We start from the raw sequence: 17154 nt of genomic DNA, 5'->3' as shown, positions 1-17154 counted from the left end.
GTCTGAACAAGCAGTAATTACTGCATTATACAAATTGAGAAGCAGGCAAAGAGATTTTAAGAGGCAAGCTCAGATTTTTATTGCAAAGCATTATTTCTGTAATCCTCACCATGTGCCTTGACCACATGTCCCCCATATTTTAATGCACACACATTTATTTGAAAAATGTTTCTTTTAAAAAATGCCTGAGCAAACAAAATGGCATGTTAGGACTGCAGAAACCTTGCTTGAACCTTTTTGAGCAACTCTGTAGCTCTGGGGAAAGTATGTTTAAACCGTTAAACGCAATGCGATACAGGTCTTGACTAGATACCGTTTCAAACCCAGTGTGCTCTCAGAAGCTGGAGATGTGTAAGGGTGTGGGATACTTTATAAGGAATGAAGCCTGTAGCTAAAGCCCACCAGTACCAGGAGAAAGATTCCTATTGCTTTTTAATGTATTTCACATCAGGCTCTGATTGAAGCATGGTGCTGGTGGGCGAGAGCCTCTTACTTCTCAGAAATGTGATGGAAGCTTAGGAATGTCAGGTTGAGTGAGTTGAGGCAGGAACACAACATATGCTTAAGGTGATGCTACTGATGAGAAAAACAGCCCTTGCCCAAAGCAAGAGTTTGTGTGGCCATAGGATAAAGCTGGCTATGGGACTGGTATGGTTGAAAATTAAATTTGTGCATAACAGCAAAACTCTTTTTGTACGGCTGGGTGAGCTCTGCTGTGCTGTTCAGCTCTGCAATGCTTGTAGCAACAACATGCAAGGAGAGACCTGAAGGGAAGGGACTGCAGCACTGCTTCAGTGCACATCAGATGTGATCTCAGCCTGTGGCACCAGCTGATGCCAGCGTGGTCCCTGAACACACTGTTTTGGGGTAGGAGACTCAAGTCACCTGTCAAACCACGTTAAAGGTTTATAGCCCAAAGGACTTACATTCAGCAGCTGAGCCTCCCCTGAGCCCCTAAAGTCTTGTGCTTGGGGGATGAAGTGAGAGTCTGAGGCAGGCAGAGCAGGAGTGGCAGAGTGTGGCAGGGCTCTTGTGCTGCAAGCATGTCCTTGCAGAGAGGACTGCCTATGCCACCTCTCCCCCTTCTCTCACACACCTCTCCCCTTCTGGGTTGTCCAAATGTTTTTTTGTAGTGGGTCCCACATTTCATTCACTGATCACACTGAAAAGAACATGCAAATGCTTTTATCTCTGTTGTTACAACTGAGTTGTTTTTCTAGCCTTTGGGGTAGATTGGGTCACCTGCAATAGACATCTAAATGTCAGTGTCCTCACCTCAGACCAGAGCCATACTGTGAGGGGAGGTGAGAGCGTAGGCAGTCTGGAGAGGCAGTGGGTGGCACTTCCAGTGTGATCTGTATGCTTCTCTCAGCTACACTGGTGGCAGCAACTGGCCATAATAAGAGGTTACATACCAGGCTCACTTCATTTAGATGCCTAAATTTAACTGAATCTTGCCCTTGATCTGTGCAGTGTAGGTGTCTACAGCTGAGCTAGTCACTCTCGTTTCCCTTGACAGCCAACAGAGAGAAACAGACATTTTTAGGGTGTGATTCATTTGACCTATTTTAGCTACTACTCTAGGATGAGGTAAAACCCTCTGCTTGACTAGCTCTCTGCTGACATCCACTTCTACTCCACTGAAGCACAGCTGGAGTGAGCTGCCTCCCCAGCCTGGTCAGTGGGATGCCTGCTGCAGAAGATACTCAGTGAGGAGGACACACGGCCCTTGAGTGCTTCTTCAGCAAGAAGCCTGTGTCTCCATGAACATGCCTATGCCACATCCACATGGCTCTTCCTAGCCAGCTCATCTCACCACCATGTGTTATGAGTGGGCCTGGTGCTTGCAGCCACTTGGTGGGAGGACACAGCCCTGCCGCCCCACAGTCTGCAAGCTCCCCACACACCCTCCTTTGCGAAGTTCGGAAATGTGCCAGGGATTTTTGCTTCCCCACTTAGCAGATGGGCACCTCCTTTGGAAACTCACACTATTCCATTTGTAATCCAGAGCCCTTTCTGCTTCTGCAAGAAAGCCTGATGTTTGAAGGCTATTCTTGTTATTAAAAAAAGCAGCTCAAGCTGGTGCTCATTTATTTCCTTGCAATCTTATTGTTGCAAAAGCTTTAAGAAAGCATCAGACTGCTGCCTCTGGTGTAGGCTATGGGCAGACCATCAAATGGATCTGACTTCAAAGGAGTTCTGCATGGCCACCTGTCCCTCACCAACAAATGACTGTGCAGCAATGTCAGGACTCTTGCTTTTGATTGTGCTCTGGTGATGGTGTTAGCACATCCCATTACCCTGCTTGTGTTTTGCCCTCTGTAATTGCCATTGTTGTAATTAACACAGGTTTGGTCACAGGTTAAGTTAATTTGGCAAACTCAATGTACATTTAAGACTGAGAGTTAAATATGTTTTCCGCAGCTGTGTGTGGCTATGTTTTGACAGGAGCCATGTAAAATCCTGAGATGAACTGAAGCAGACACTCACCTGGTGGCCCAGGATGGCTTAACCTTACAGTTCCTTGGAGGGGTTAACAGGCAAAGAAAGGGCTGGGTCACTATTGCCTTTGATTTCAGAACTCAAGATGAAAACACAACAAACTCTTGCCTCTTTGAAGGAGGGAAAAGCTGAGCTAAGCTTACTGATAACTTCACCCCTCACAGAGCCCCAAGATATGTAGCTCTTTTACATGCAGGACTTTCAGCCTGGGAGGGGTTGGGAGACATGGGAGAGACTCTCCCCTGCCGCTGCTCTAGCTTCCTCCAGGAAATTCCTTCCTCATGTAATTTAATTGTGAGTTTTGTCAATATTATTGTGAGTGAGCATTGGTAACTTTTACAGGGAGGGAAAGAGAGGCAAACCCCACTTCATGGAGGGGCAATGAGAATGATTTTTGAGCAAAACACAATGTTTCACACAAAACCATGTTTGTAGCTTCAGCCCATGCTAGAACCAATGGGGGTCTTACAGAAGTTACTCCAGAAGCTTGATGAATTGAGCGGAGAATAACAAAAAAAGTGCCATGGGACTTCAAGCTTTCTTCAGCATTGAACAGGGTTATTCCAGCCTTCCAGAAGATTAGGATTAGCAGTGAGTGGATGGTTTTGGGTTCCCTTTTCCAGGGCTTTTCCATGAAAAGATCCTTATCTTGCTATGTCCTCTGGCAGTTTCCTTTTCTTCTGTTACCCAAAGGGCAGGGCTAGGCAGATGATGGTGTCAATGCACAAGCAGGACCTGTTCCTACCACCTTAGTTTCTGCCTCTCCTGTTAGCTGTTGCCCAGAGCCCAGGCTGGGTGGCTTGGCCAGGGCAAAAGGACCATGCTGGCATCCAGGGGAGCTGCTGCCTGAGGGGCTCTGCTGATGTCTTGAACACATCCTTGCAGAAGGGCATGGCTAATGCAGTCTGGAGGCTACACACCCAAAAGCTGTTCTGCTGCTTGTCCAGAGCTGGTCACTATGTGGGATCTCCCTGCCTTCAAGGAACAGCAGTGTGAAAGGCTATTGTCTGAGCTTCTGTGAAATGAGCTGCATCCAGCCCTCAGTAACTTGAATATCCAACTCTCCTCAGCAGCAGCCAAATTACCCACCATCATGAGTACACACAGCTCCAGCAGCTGCTGTAAATGTGCACCTCTTTTTTTGCCAGGCATGTGTTTGGCTCTGTCATTGCCAGTAAAAAATGCAGAAATTAACTAGTTTCTAACTGTCAGCACCTGGAAAGACAAGCTGAGAGCCACAAATCAAGCTTTACTCTTCTGCCTCTCTCCTGGTGGTGAGCAGTAATGGTCCTCCTGGCAGAGTTTTGGTGATTATCTGCCCAAGCATGTAAGTGAAAGAATGATGTCCAGTTTGTTTTCATGTAATTGCTCGTTGTGTGAGAAGACTCCCCTTGTGAAGTTTCCCGATATGGTACAATCATGTAGCTTGTGGTGACTGTGAGTGCCTTTGCTATCCCAGGGCCACCCCACACTGGTCATTAGCTGAGCAGACTAAATCCTAGCAGTGGTAGGCTACAACCCTTTAGACAGCTTTAATTTGAAGAAAGCAAAGCTTTGCCAATGCATGTTATGGATACCTACTGCTGTTTGCCTGTAACCCTAACCTATAATTACATACTGTAATGTTATATTTAGTTTTCATAAGAAGACACTAATAGTAGTGGAAGTGTACTAAGAAGCTGAGTCTAGACACATACAGTACACCAAAACCTTATTTAATACAGACAATCCAAGCTCTCAACTGAATGTAAGATCATTAGCTGCCTCTCAGGCTCTTCAGCACTCAGTAGTACCACTTTGAAAACATTTATGTGTTTAAGTGTCACAAAACCCCTGTGAATCTGCATTTTACAAATGAATGTCTGCAGGAAGAGAGATGTGAGGCCACAGATATCAAAGGCCCACTGATTGCACTGGTGAACTTGTGACAGAGAGGCCAAGACTTGGAGAAAGCGGATGCCAAAGGAAAGATGGAGCCGAACTCTGACTGGGGACATTCAGCTTGTCACTCATAGCAGCTTTCCCCTTCTGAAATTGCTTTTGCCATTCACTAGAAACCTTGCAGCCTCTGTGAAAATGGGAGGTAGACAGAAAAGTGTCAGTCCGTAAGTCCCTGCTCAGCTGGGAAGATGTAAGCCCCAAACAGATCCAACATGCTCCCTTGCACAGGTCTCCTTGATGAGGCAAAGCTGGGGAAAGGGAGGACAAGGCCTCTTATGATGTTGATATCAATAGTGACATTCCAACATACTGAGCCTTTCCCTCTTTGTTCATTTCCATGTCTCTCCAGACTACCTGCGTGTTGTGGACATTAATATGTTCAAGGAGCCCCATGAGATTAACAAGCAGCAGCACCACACTGACAAGTATTACAGCCCCAAGCTGATAGTGCGTCGGGGACAGCCTTTCCAAATCCAGATTGACTTCAACCGACCCTACAAGCCAGAGACAGACCAATTCTGGCTGGAGTATTTGATAGGTAAGTGCCTGGCAAAGATTGTGTCACATCAGCAAAGTAAGGTTTGAAGAGTACCTCATAAACAGCAACACAGCAGTACTTAATGGTTGGGTCTTTTCCCATTACAATTGATAAACTATAAAAACAGGCTTCATCATAAGCAAAGAAGGGCTTTTCTAAACAAGGTCTGAATCCTTACTTGAGAAAGTCAGCAGAATTGCTTGTAAGAGAAGAAGTATTTGGGGCTTTCTGTTTAGCAAGAAGCTGTACTTCACTCCGCTTTCAAGGTTATCTCTGGTTGATGCTGCATGGCAATGCTGAAAGGTAGATGGAATAAGAAACACCTTTGACTAGTGTTTATGAGATGCAAGGAGGAGAAATCTATTGTTTAAGGTGGAAGAGATTTCTATGTATGAACTGGGATATCAAAATGTTGAGTGCAAAAGGGGGAGAACTTACAGAGATGGAAATATTAAAGAGTGGAAGAACAGGAGGCCTTGCAACATTGAAGTCTGCTTTTACATCCAACCTGGTTCTAAGGGAGAAGGTTCAGAGATTGGAGCTTTGGACCAGAGACTTACTCAGGGCCACATCAGATGTTTTCTTGAGCAAGAAAACTTGTTCCTCCCTCTGAGAGTTCTTCATCAGAGGCCAAGGTCTTAATGTACTTGTTGACTTACTGATGGTACAGAGAAGGGGAAAAGCAAACACAACGTGGGGCTTCCTGCTGTGCCCCAAAGATGGCCCCAAAGATGGTCCCACATCACAACTCTGGGAAAGCCCTGGCTTCATCTAGAGTGATCTGAGAGTTTCTGTGTTAAGACATCAATGCCTTATAAACTCTTTAAAGTAGGTTTGAACTGATGTTTTAATTTACGTTTCTGAGAGATGCAGTCCCAAAATTTGTAACATTGATTTTTTTCCACTGTTGAATTATGATGATGTGACCATTTATTAGATTTGTTGCCTTTTAAAGCTAGATGGGTGTTTATCTCTTAAACATATGTGCAGTGAAAAGGTTACTGTCTGCACTTTTTTTTTTTCATGGGTCTCTTCTTCCTAATTTAAATTAGGTTTGGAAGGCATGTTATGACAGTCCAGTGAATGATTGGCTGAAACGCCACAAGTGCCTTTAAAAATTTAATATGCATAAATATCATTAGTTCTTTTGGGATTTAATTAAATTCAAGACTGTTCCCTTAATCTTTATATGTTTAAAACAAACAGCTGTAGTAAGAAGAAGTGGAAGATGGAACATTTGTTTTTTATTGCATTGTGTGCAGTTTGCATTTGTTTTAATCAGCTATTCCATATTGGAAGAAGAAGTTTAACACTTCTTTTGATGTTGTACAGTCCACTTAAGACAACATATTCACTTATTTTCCTGTTGCTCTTTCCTAACTCATCTGTCCATGGTTTGTACCTTGCATTGCTAAGTATGGGTAGAAATCCCTTCATCCTAAACTGTGGGAGGAATAGGGTTAAATGCAGCCCAAGGCAGAGGAGACTTTGCAACAAACTCAGCTCTGAATGATGACTTTGGAGTCAGCTCTGAGTCTGTGATTGGCTTACTTTCCCTCCCTGTTTTTCACTGTCACTGTCTTTTCTGTGAAATGGCAATGGTAAGACTGATGTCCCATGGGTTGTGGCTGGCAATCAGCTGAAGGAAAGTGATGCATATGCAGGGTAGTATATACAATGCTATTGCCCTCCTCTGCTTTTAAGTGTCTGCTTCTGTGAGCACCACTGCCCTCTTGCTACAAATAATTTAGCTCACAGAGGTTCATCTGGGAGAAGAGATGTTCAAGCTCCTCTTGTAGGAACTGGTTAATACTGAGTGCTCCACAAATGTCTCTCTTTATGCACATGGGGTGAAAACACAGTACATTTGTTCTCAGAGACTAGCAACAGAAAGCAAAACAGAAACAGTCCACAAAGGAGAAGGAAATTATCCAGGAATGATCTGCTTGACTCTTGCTACTTCTCCTCTTAGTGCCAAGTCCAATGTTTAATGCCCTGAAGGGGAGAAAGAGGAAATTTCTTATACTTAGGAAAGGGCACCGAGTCCTCTTTTCTCATGGGGAGATATGGCCATTTATACCCATTTTTTTTCTGTTCTTTTGCCTGAAGAGTGAGCATTCACCTCTCCTAATTGCAGCTGCCTGGAAAGCAGAGCCCAGTTCAAAAGCTGTTGCTGCCTCTGTGAGCAGAGGAGGGAGGCAGGCACCTCCAGGTGGCAACTTAACCCTGCTGTCTTAAAATGAGACGACCTCTCTTCTGCATTTTTTTGTCTTCCTCTGTTGATTTTCCCCCCTGATGCCAGGCTCTGACTTCCCGATCACAAAAGACAGGGGAGGCAAAACCTACCCTTTGGAACTGCCAGGCAGGAGCTACACCCAAGAAACTGGCTGAAGCAACAGCCATACAGACATCAGAGGCAGCTCAAGCTCAGATAAGCTTTTTTGCACTGAAACAAGGGATATATCTCCTAAGAAGGTGCTGAGTTTGAGACACAAAGAAATACCAGCAGGTTGCTGTAAAATGATATTACCAAGGAACATTCTGCCTGCCTTAACAGTACATTTCAAATGGTGCAGAAGAACTGTAGAATAACCTAGGTTGGAGGGACCTTTGGAAGTCTCACATCTAAACCCTTGCTCAAAGGAGGTCCAGCTTGCTCAGGTATCTCCAGGAGTGGGAAGGTTACCCCAAGCAATGTGTACCAGGCTGTCCATGAGCTGTAGAATTTTTTGGTGTTTCAAGGGCCTATTCTCATAAGGTACAAAGATACTTTTGGTAGGGCTAGCTGGCCTTGGCTGCCAGGGAATTCAGCTGTAGCTGGGAAAACTCAATGTCTCTTCTTGCACGGCTGTGCCTGCAGTGAAGGCTGTTTATACAACATCACTGAATAAAGCTATTCAGAAATTATTAGTTCCCAGCACTGGAAATTTCCCAGCATTGACGTTAATCCATCACAGAATTTTTATCCATTAAAGACTAATTTTGCTCCTGAAAAATGTGACAATGGTAATTACTTGATCCTGTGTGTGTATGCAGAACTATTCTATTTCTTTTGTTCCCTAAAATTCAGTTTTACTTCTCTTTTTTTGCTCCTATTTTGGCTTCTTTTGAATCATTAAAATGATGATTAATGAAGCAAGTAAAGCAAGTAGAGACTGCTTAATCCTTCTAATTGATAATGAATCAAGGGTACCTAGGACTAGTACTTCCTGTGTCATGTGAAACTATGTCTGAAACATGCACAGAACAATCTTTAGTAACAATTTTTTTTTGATACACAGCCCATCTAAAGACCATTCACAGAGACTCTAGAATTCATGGGCTGAATTGTATAAACAAATACATATACATAAATATATAAATTGTCCCAATCTCTTGAAAGTATTTTTTACAGATATTCTTCTGAAATGGTTCCTTATGACTAAAGTCCTTTTTGCTTTAACAGACTGTTTTCTGTAGAGTCATCATTGGTGAAACTGGCTGAAGTGCTAATGTGAATTATTATAATTCAGTTTCTCACAAAATGCTTCGTTAAATTAGGACCATACTTGTCTGCCAAAGTATGGAAAACAACAAATGTGCCAAAAAATCCACATGGAAAAATATCCTCTCATAAAGAGTAATGGGACGTTACTCCAGTTCTCATGCTGGACTGCAGCCCTGCCTCAGTACCTGTGGTTTGGGAGCTGCTCCATCAGTACATATTTTCTTCCTTGCAGCCACTTCCTGGCTTTAATGAGAGAAAAGGTGAGCATCACCCCTTGGGAAATGTTCATATTATTGGTCTGGAGTTGAGATGAAAGAGCCACAAGAGAAGTGTAGATGTTGTGCTTGCATCCAGTTCCCCACAGTGGGAACAATTTCAGTTTGCTTGGAGCCTCAGGGAGTCCAGAGGAGCCAATGACTCCTTCAAGCATCTGGATCTCTCCTCACTACTGCCTTCCAGGTGATGGGGATATTTTGTGGTGCCCTTGGCTTTCCACAATGTGTGGCTCAACCTCTCTGAGCCTGGCTCCTGCACCTGGGGCAGCCAGTTTGGCATGAGTACTGCAAAGTTTCCACAGTCACTGATGCACTGGCAGTGATTTCTCTGAAAAGCAGGTGTATGATTAGGTGGGCTCATATGGCCCTCATCCTTGCTTTTAGTAGTAGTTCCCTGTACATAGCTGTAAATCCTTGAATGATTGATAAGTTTATATGGTGCATCCTTCCTCTAATGATATATTTCCCCACACCCTCATAAATTTTATATTTGTATTTTCCTTAAACAATTTCATAAATCCTTATATATTGGTCTAGCCCTAAATATTATTGTGAACGTTGTATTCATTGGCATACTCTGGAATGATCATAAATCCCAGTCCTCCAGGCTACTATCAACTTTCCATACATGTGCATGTGTGGACACTCACACACCCGCTGGTATGTACTCCTTAGGCTTCTGTAAATCATTGGATTTTGGCCTGAGATGAGAGCAGAGACTTCCTGCTTTTTCTACAGTCTTCCCAGGCCTTCTCTAGAGGAACAGTTATAAACACATGGAAGCAGCTAAGAAAAAAACATGTTGGGGGTGATCCCACAGGGCATATTTAGGTGACACCAAATTCCCACCTATAGTCACAGGGATATCTGAGTACAACTAAATAACCAGAGGTCTGATCTGGGACCCCCTCCAAGAATCAGTGGAGCTCTTCATACTGTCCTATGTCATCTACAGCCTTTCCCTGATTCTACAGCAGTGTTGGGACATGGGTTATTGCAGGAAGGTTGAGACTTTGTTCCTTTTGTCAGGAAGTAAATCTGTCTTAGTGGGAAGTATTAGTACCCCTGCTGTCACCTGTTCTCAGCAGTTCTGGGGCTGGGTAGGTGGTAGCTAATAGAGGGGCTGGGACGCGAAGTGTTTCTCAGAACCTCAGATGGGATGTTGAGCTGAGTCCTGCTGCTTGGAAAAAGTTTCTGTTTAGAAGTTGGATCTTGATTTTTTTAGGAAGTTTCTTGGCATTACACAAAAGCAACTAACTCTGTTACTGGGGAAAAACTGGTGGTCACATGTAACCCCGTGCTGAGACTTTATTAAACCTCTGTATACGCCTGTTTAACAAAGAACTACAGAAACTGAACAAAGATACAGAAATACCTGATGGTCTGAACATGGAGGCCCATTTTGGGGGTGAAAAAATACTGTATTACACCAGAACACTAGACATTGACTCCGGATAGAGGAGAGACCTGTTTGCCAGCTCTTAGCAAAGAACAATAAAAGTTACTTTCTAATGAAGGCACTGGGGTATTATTTTTTCTTCCCCTCTGGAATTCCCAACCAGGCCCCAGAGGAGAAGAGAGGAGGGAGTCCCTGGAAGTGCTCCATTAATGCAATACTTCACACAAAGAAATCTTTATTATGTTCTTTTGCACTGGTGCAGCAGCAGCAAGTGGCACATAAAATCTAGCTGTATTTTTTAATGGTTTTAATAGCTGAGGTGCCTGACTCCAGTGCATGTTTTACAACTGTCAAGTACTAGAAACATTCACTCCTGGGACAGAGGGGTCAGACGTTAAGGATTCCTGACTGGAGCCATAAGCAAAAATTATTTCAAGATATATGGGTTTCCTACCTTTCCAAGTTTGCATGCAACACTTCTGAAGGCAATGGGATTTGAGGGTGGGAGGAGTCCAGGCAGGGTGTTACAGTGGTGGCTTAAAGACACTACTGGTTTTTTTTCAAGAATTTGTTTCTCCTTCCTGCTTCTTTTGATTGTTTGGGATTTTATTGGAACACCTCTCTTCTTTCTTTTTTCTTAGATAGTTTTTTGCCAGTTTTTTGTCTTCTCTCATTCTTCCTTCACATTCTCTTCTTCTCTTTCTCCTCCTCCACCTTTCTATTATTTTCTTTTCTTCTTCTTTATCCTCTGCTTTTCCTTTTCCGTTTTCCCTCTTCTGACATTTTTTGTAGCTATTCATAGTGATTATTAAGGCATGGTCCCAGTATGCTAAAACTCATCCCCAAGATGCTTGTTGCAATAAGGCTTACTTCTGCTAAACAGCTACTGCACTTGTGGCTTCCAACTCAAATTTATTTATCAACCTGTCACAATTATTGTACTTTCAGGCCCAGAACTGAAATAGATTCTTTACCCTTTGAATGAAAGACTGTTTCCAGGTAAAACAAATAAGCCTAACAGGAGAACTGTTAACATTATTCTGTATGTCTCCCTCTCTGAAGGGAAACAGAGTCCTTGGTTCCTTTAGAAAACTATCTTCTAAGAAGCCTTCCTAAAAAGACTAGTGAGAAATAGCTTTGTTCACCTCCCTCTCTTCTGAAGTATCCTGCTTCCAAAAGGGAGGAAATGGCCTCTGAAGCTCACTGTATCAGTAATTTCTGTGCTAGCATTTTTTCCCTCCTCCCTACTGAAAGTTAAACACCTACACACTTGTGTAAGATCTATCCAGGAGGACCTGTGGGTCCCTCCACTGGCTGTGATAACAACATGACTCAAATTCACCAGTGGCATTTAGGAGCCGTTTAATGCATGCACAAATACAGCAATGTGTATGTCCACTGAGGGTCAAGAGAAAAGCTAAACTAGATTAAGATAGGGGCTTTCAGGGACTGGAAAGGGGAGGAGTGTAGTTCGAGCAAGCTCTGGTTCCTTTTCATCTCTTGGAAGGAGCAGGAGCAGATGTGGATAGCTGGAGGAGGAGGACTTGTGTTTTGCCAGCTGAACTTGCTGTACCTATCTCTTGCTCTCCCTCTGCTGCTGTAAATCTCTCTCTTGTGTGTCAGTTTTACCCAGAATTAAACACAGCTTGCTTCAGTGCCTGATGGGCCCAGAGCTGACATGCTAAGGAGCTGAGGCATATGTTAAAAAAAAAAAAACAAACCCACTTTGAATTTGTGTGTGTGCGGCCACAGTTCTGTGTTTTAGGCAGCTCATTCTTTTGCTACTGTGTCAATAAGATTTTGGAAGGCTTTAACAGACATTGTCCTCTGCTTTTTGCACCCGTAAAGTGTGTGTGTGCTTGTGATGGGGGGGCACCCCATACATGCCCACATTGACATATGCTTCAGTCATGATGCATTTTGCAGGCCTGTGCATTGTGAAGCAAGGGAAACAGATATGTTTGGGCCATTAAATGATATGTAAAAGGAAGGTTTCTGTAGAAATAAGGTGTTCTGACAGTATCAGGGCTCAGTACCTAGCACTAAAATGCAGAGAGTTGGAGGCCCATGAATGAGGGCCACTGAGAATTTTTTCCTGTCCTCTCCTGCCTCAAAGGCAATGTAGTCAGCAACCTTAGTACAGTGCTTGGTATCTTCTGATCTGCAACAGAAGCCTATAAAAAAATCACCCTACGCCCGGTGGTAACACTGTAGCAACATCCAGGCTTTCCAAATTCTCAGGTTGGATTTTCCCATGTCTAAGTGGTGTTAGAGAGAGCAGACAGGGCCATCTCAACAGCACAATGTCACACGAGACTTTGTCTTCCATGGAGCAATTGGCTGTGAAATGTCCTCGAGTGAGGGCCAGGGCCTCCTACACCCACAGCACATGTGAGCATAGGGAATGAGGCAACCACAAAGAACTGGCTGCAGAGCATGATTCAGGCTGCCAACTCCTGGAGCAAATCAGAGTGAGAGGGATGCTGAGCAAGCTGATGCTGCTGGCAGAAGCACCGTGTTGTCAGCATAAAAAGAGTATATCTTCTCTGCATGGCTCCTGGTCCTGACATGCACCCAAACACCCTCCTGCCTCTCCATGGGTTGGGTTAGCATCAGAGATCCTGCAGACAGTGCTCTGCCAGGCATTCATAGGCTCTTGGTAATGAGTCTGGATCATGTTGAATCTTCTTCCTCAGAGATTCTAACCCAGAGAAAGCAATCACCAATGTGTGTTATCCCTTCTGAGAAAGGGATGACTTTACAGATACTTCAAATATGAGCCAAAGTTGGCTCTACATTTCCACTGCAGACAGAAATGTGGGCTCAATATGTAGATGAAAGTCGAACGGCCAAGTCATCCTGAGAGGACTTCCATACAATGTTGATAAACATACCACTGGACCTATGAAAGGATTTTTTGGCCAGTAATCTTAACATGTAATGCCAAAGTTATTCAGTGTGATAGAGCTCTAGTATCAAGACAACAGATGTGTGTATATGAGACTAGTGCGGCTGGTGCTGTCAGGTGTGACTATAATCCAGCTCCACAAACCCTGTCAGAAGCAACAATTCCCTTGCTCTCCAATGTGCATTTTGGTTTTTGTTTCAGAAGATTAGGAAACCTGTCCTTCCCTAAAAGAAAAAGTTGGAAACAGCTCATTGTTCTCTTGAGGGCTCTGTCTATCTTCCCAGGCTTCCTTGTGGGTTCAGAATTTATGCAGCAGTTAGCAAAATCCAAGCTCTGCTCATCTGTCAGAAGCAAACAGTGTTATCTTGTATTTACTGTTTATAACATCTGCAAATTATCCTGATTTCTAGGATATCCCTTTCCTGGCATCCCTGCTATCTCTGCAGGAATACAGGCAATATCCCAAAGGGCCTTCTCCTCATGGGTGAGCAAGACAGTCTGGTGGTTTGCCTCTCCTACTGTGTAGGAGCAGCTGTGTGGGGCATGCACGGGCTCTGGGCTGAAAGTGAGAATACCAGAAGCTTGGTACTTTGCCAAACCTGCCATGAGGTAACCATGAGGAAGTTTCCATAAAGAAAAGGTCTTGCAAAGTCCCCTTGGCCTCTTTGGGATCCTATCTGATTCCTATAGGCAGATTTACCGGAGAGTGGTTCTGCAGCCTCCCCATGTGCACGTGGTGTACACGGACGCGGTGGTTCGTGTCCCCCTGCTGCAGCACAGCTCCTTCTGTCCCAAGTAGGCTCCTACAGTGATGTGCAGCTCCCAATAAGGCTGACAGAGTCAGTTCCTAACCACATTAAAATCTCTCCCCCCTCCCACCTTTCTGAAGGAGGAAAGGGAGGTATTTTTAAAGTAGCACTTGTTAACAGCTTTCAAGGATGTCAGTCCAATTACTTGGTTTGCTCTGGTGCTTTTTTTTGTGTGGATTGCTTTTTTTGTGGATTTTTAAATTATTTTTTTTAAAATTTTGTATCAAACCTAGAAGCAAAATATCAACTGTAGAGGCAAGCTGGGACATACCCAGTTGCACTACAAAGAACAAGAATATGTTCAGCTCTCAGATCACAATTGTTAGAGATAAATAAGAGTCTTGTGCCTGCTGTCACCTCTATGTTCTCTTCTCTCTAGACTGGCTTTTGTTTGATGGCTTCCATTTGAAGTGTCCAGTGCTTTATCTTCTAGGGTTTTCTATTGATTTTACTATCTTATTCTAGTCCTTTTTACTTCTGTTGGCCTTTCCTTTCTGTTGTGTCCCTCACTGGTCTGAATGGCTTTCGTGGGTTACAGCATCCCCTGGCATCACTGCTTAGTGGGCTATTTATGTGCACTGAACATCTGCAAAGTGGGAATTCACGTGCATTGAATAATCTCTTGAAAGAAACACAGTAGCCCCAGAATTCTTAGAAACATGATGTCATGGCAGCTCGTGAGCTTCAGATTTGAAGCTGGAGTTGTTCTTCCCCAGCGGAATGTAGCAGTGTTCAGATCTGGGATTATCTCTACTCTGGCTGTATAAAAATAAGCAAGCAGGAAAATCAATGCCCTTGTGAGTTAAATTTTGAAGTTCTTAAATAGTCGGAATGAAAAATATGGAAGTCAGTCTCTCAGTCTGCCATCATTGCTTTTCATTACCCCATTTTTGAATAAGAGTCTGACTTTCAGCCTAAAATCTGAAATGAAGGGAAGACTTGAGAATGTGATAAGGAACTTGGCCTTCTCACAAGCTTCTTTTCTGTCTGTGCTGCTGGTTGGCTTTCAGATATAGTTTGGCTCTACCTCAGGCTCAAAGGGTGGATCTTCACAAAACTTTGAATCCTGGCAGTGTACATGTTTACATTTAGCCTATATGTCTAGATGAGTTTCATAGATGGCAGTGTAAAACAGGCTTCTCTGGTGTGTGATTTGTCCTCCTGTGAGGTAGACTGTCACATGCAGTACTTTGGAGGTGTGTCATATTTTGGGGCCCATTGCTTGCAGTGAAAGTTTAGTTATCCAGCCCAGATGTGTTCCTCTATACTCTGGGTGCCTACAGTTTGTTCCCATAACCCATGAGGAGCTGATGCTCAGGAGGAACCAAATGTTGCTGGTGGACTGACTTGTATTTCCTCCATTTGTGTGGACTTCTGTGAAAGAGCTCTTGGTCTCTGTTTGTCCATGCCGTACATGTACAGTGAGAATAAAAAGGATCTGCTCTGCTAAAAAGCCTCAGAGCTGATGTCTGGAACCCAGTGGGCACTTGTGTGCTAGTGACGAGGGTGGTGGGTGCATTTGAGCTGGGGAAGGGTCTCTTAACTACACCTACAACAGTGTAGCTGACACTAAGGCAAGGAGCAAGCTGGCTTGCTGCACTAGTACAAACAGTGATAAGCAAGGAAATCCTGGGACAGCCCCTGCTCATGCTGCCAGGGCTACACTCCTGGCAGTGCCCAACCCAGAGAGACTGAAGCTTGCAGAAGTGAGATGGGTGGGGGGGTGTGTGCAGGCTGCCTGCTGGGAGGTGTTGCATGTATTCATGTGGCTGCACTGCCAAGTGACCAGGCACTGTGTGAAAAAGCTCTGAGAGAGGTAGATGGTATCTTGCCCCCTAAAATTTGCTACATCCATGGAAGATAGAGAAAGGGACAGAGAGCTGCCAGGAAATTAAGAAACTGGCAAAGCAGGGGTGAACCTCTTCACCTCTCTCTGCAGGTCGCTACCCACAGCAAAACAGAGGCACCTACATCCCAGTCCTGGTAGGTGATGTGCTGAAACCCGGTGAGTGGGGAGCCAAGATAACTCACAGGGAGAACAAGTCCATTCGCCTGTCCATCATGTCCTCTGCCACCTGCATCGTCGGGAAGTTCCGCCTGTACGTTGCTGTCTGGACTCCCTTTGGCATCCTCCGGACACACAGAAATGCAGTCATCGACACCTACATCCTCTTCAATCCCTGGTGCCAGCGTGAGTACCTTAGCAGAGACAAGGGTTCACACTTCCTGCTGCCAGGATGGTTGGCTTTTGGGAGGGCGTGGTTCAGCAAGAGGAGCTTGGTACCAAGGAGGTTGGAGACATCCTACTTTGGGTCTAGGAGTTTTACACTCTGCTAAGAAGCAAGTCCTTCAGGCTGGGGAATAGCCCTGTGTGAGCAGGGCTTCATGCTGCAGAGCTGTGCCTGTGCTGCAGCTGCACTTCGCAGTTTTATGAGGCCAACCCTGTGTTTACCAGCTTGGGCAGTGCAATGATGTTCCATTTCTCATGGTAAATATACCCTAAGGCTTTGCTCTGACTTTAAAAGGCATCAACATGAGCCTTCTGCCTGCCTGTGTATGCCTTCAACTGACAAGTCAATATGGGCATGTTTTTCACCAGGATTTGGTGCGGGGGGCAGGATGTGGGAGTGTCCCATACTCTGTAGAGTTACATTGCTGATTGTCACTTTTAGGATTGAACATCTGCAGACCAAAGCCTGCAGGAATTCCATGGGAGCTGCTGCTCCTCCACAGGTTGGATGGAGTTAACCTGCTGTGGCATCACTGGTGGTGCCTTCCTGCTGCTACATGACATTTGCCCTTACAACCTCCCCCTTAGTGGTGACTAATTAACAGCAACTCTGTCCTCTGTGAGGAATAGAACATTTTGCAAATAAGTCTGTTTTTTATAAGCCAGTCGGTTGAAGAACATTTTTTTTTTTTTTAAATTTCCCTGAGCCCTGAGTAAAACCAGCCTTATACTGACAGAACTGATTTTACCAAATGAACTCCATGTGTAGCTTTAAGGAGAGGACAAGGAGGACCAGAGAAGTTTGGCTCAGGCTTCTGACAAGCTATAGCACTGTCTCTCACCTTCCAACACTTGTAAGGCTACAGGTCATACATATCACTATACATTCAGCTCTCCAGCTAACTTTAATGTTCTCCCACCACCCTTCCTTTGTCTTTCAATTTTTTTACCAGTTTTTGCATCAAATAATCCTGTTCAACGCAAGGGCCATCCTACCAAGTGACGAGTAAGTTCAGCATTATTAATAGAGTCCATTATTCAGCTGCACTCCTGTCAGTACATCAA

The 17154-nt window shown here is 44.3% G+C and overlaps 1 protein-coding gene across 1 annotated transcript in view; it reads left to right on the top strand.

The window, feature by feature from the left end:
- The window catches only part of F13A1 (coagulation factor XIII, A1 polypeptide), a 59180-nt gene that overhangs the window by 1390 nt on the left and 40636 nt on the right, over window positions 1-17154 (top strand). The window contains exons 2-3 of the mRNA XM_010000918.1: window positions 4793-4981; window positions 15799-16050. Coding sequence (XP_009999220.1) covers window positions 4793-4981; window positions 15799-16050 — 441 coding nt within the window. The remainder of the gene's footprint in view (window positions 1-4792; window positions 4982-15798; window positions 16051-17154) is intronic.

This window comes from Chaetura pelagica, unplaced genomic scaffold, assembly GCF_000747805.2.
Source record: "Chaetura pelagica isolate M959 unplaced genomic scaffold, ChaPel_1.0 scaffold104, whole genome shotgun sequence".
NCBI lineage: Eukaryota > Metazoa > Chordata > Aves > Apodiformes > Apodidae > Chaetura > Chaetura pelagica.
This window is presented reverse-complemented; position numbering and strand designations above follow the sequence as displayed.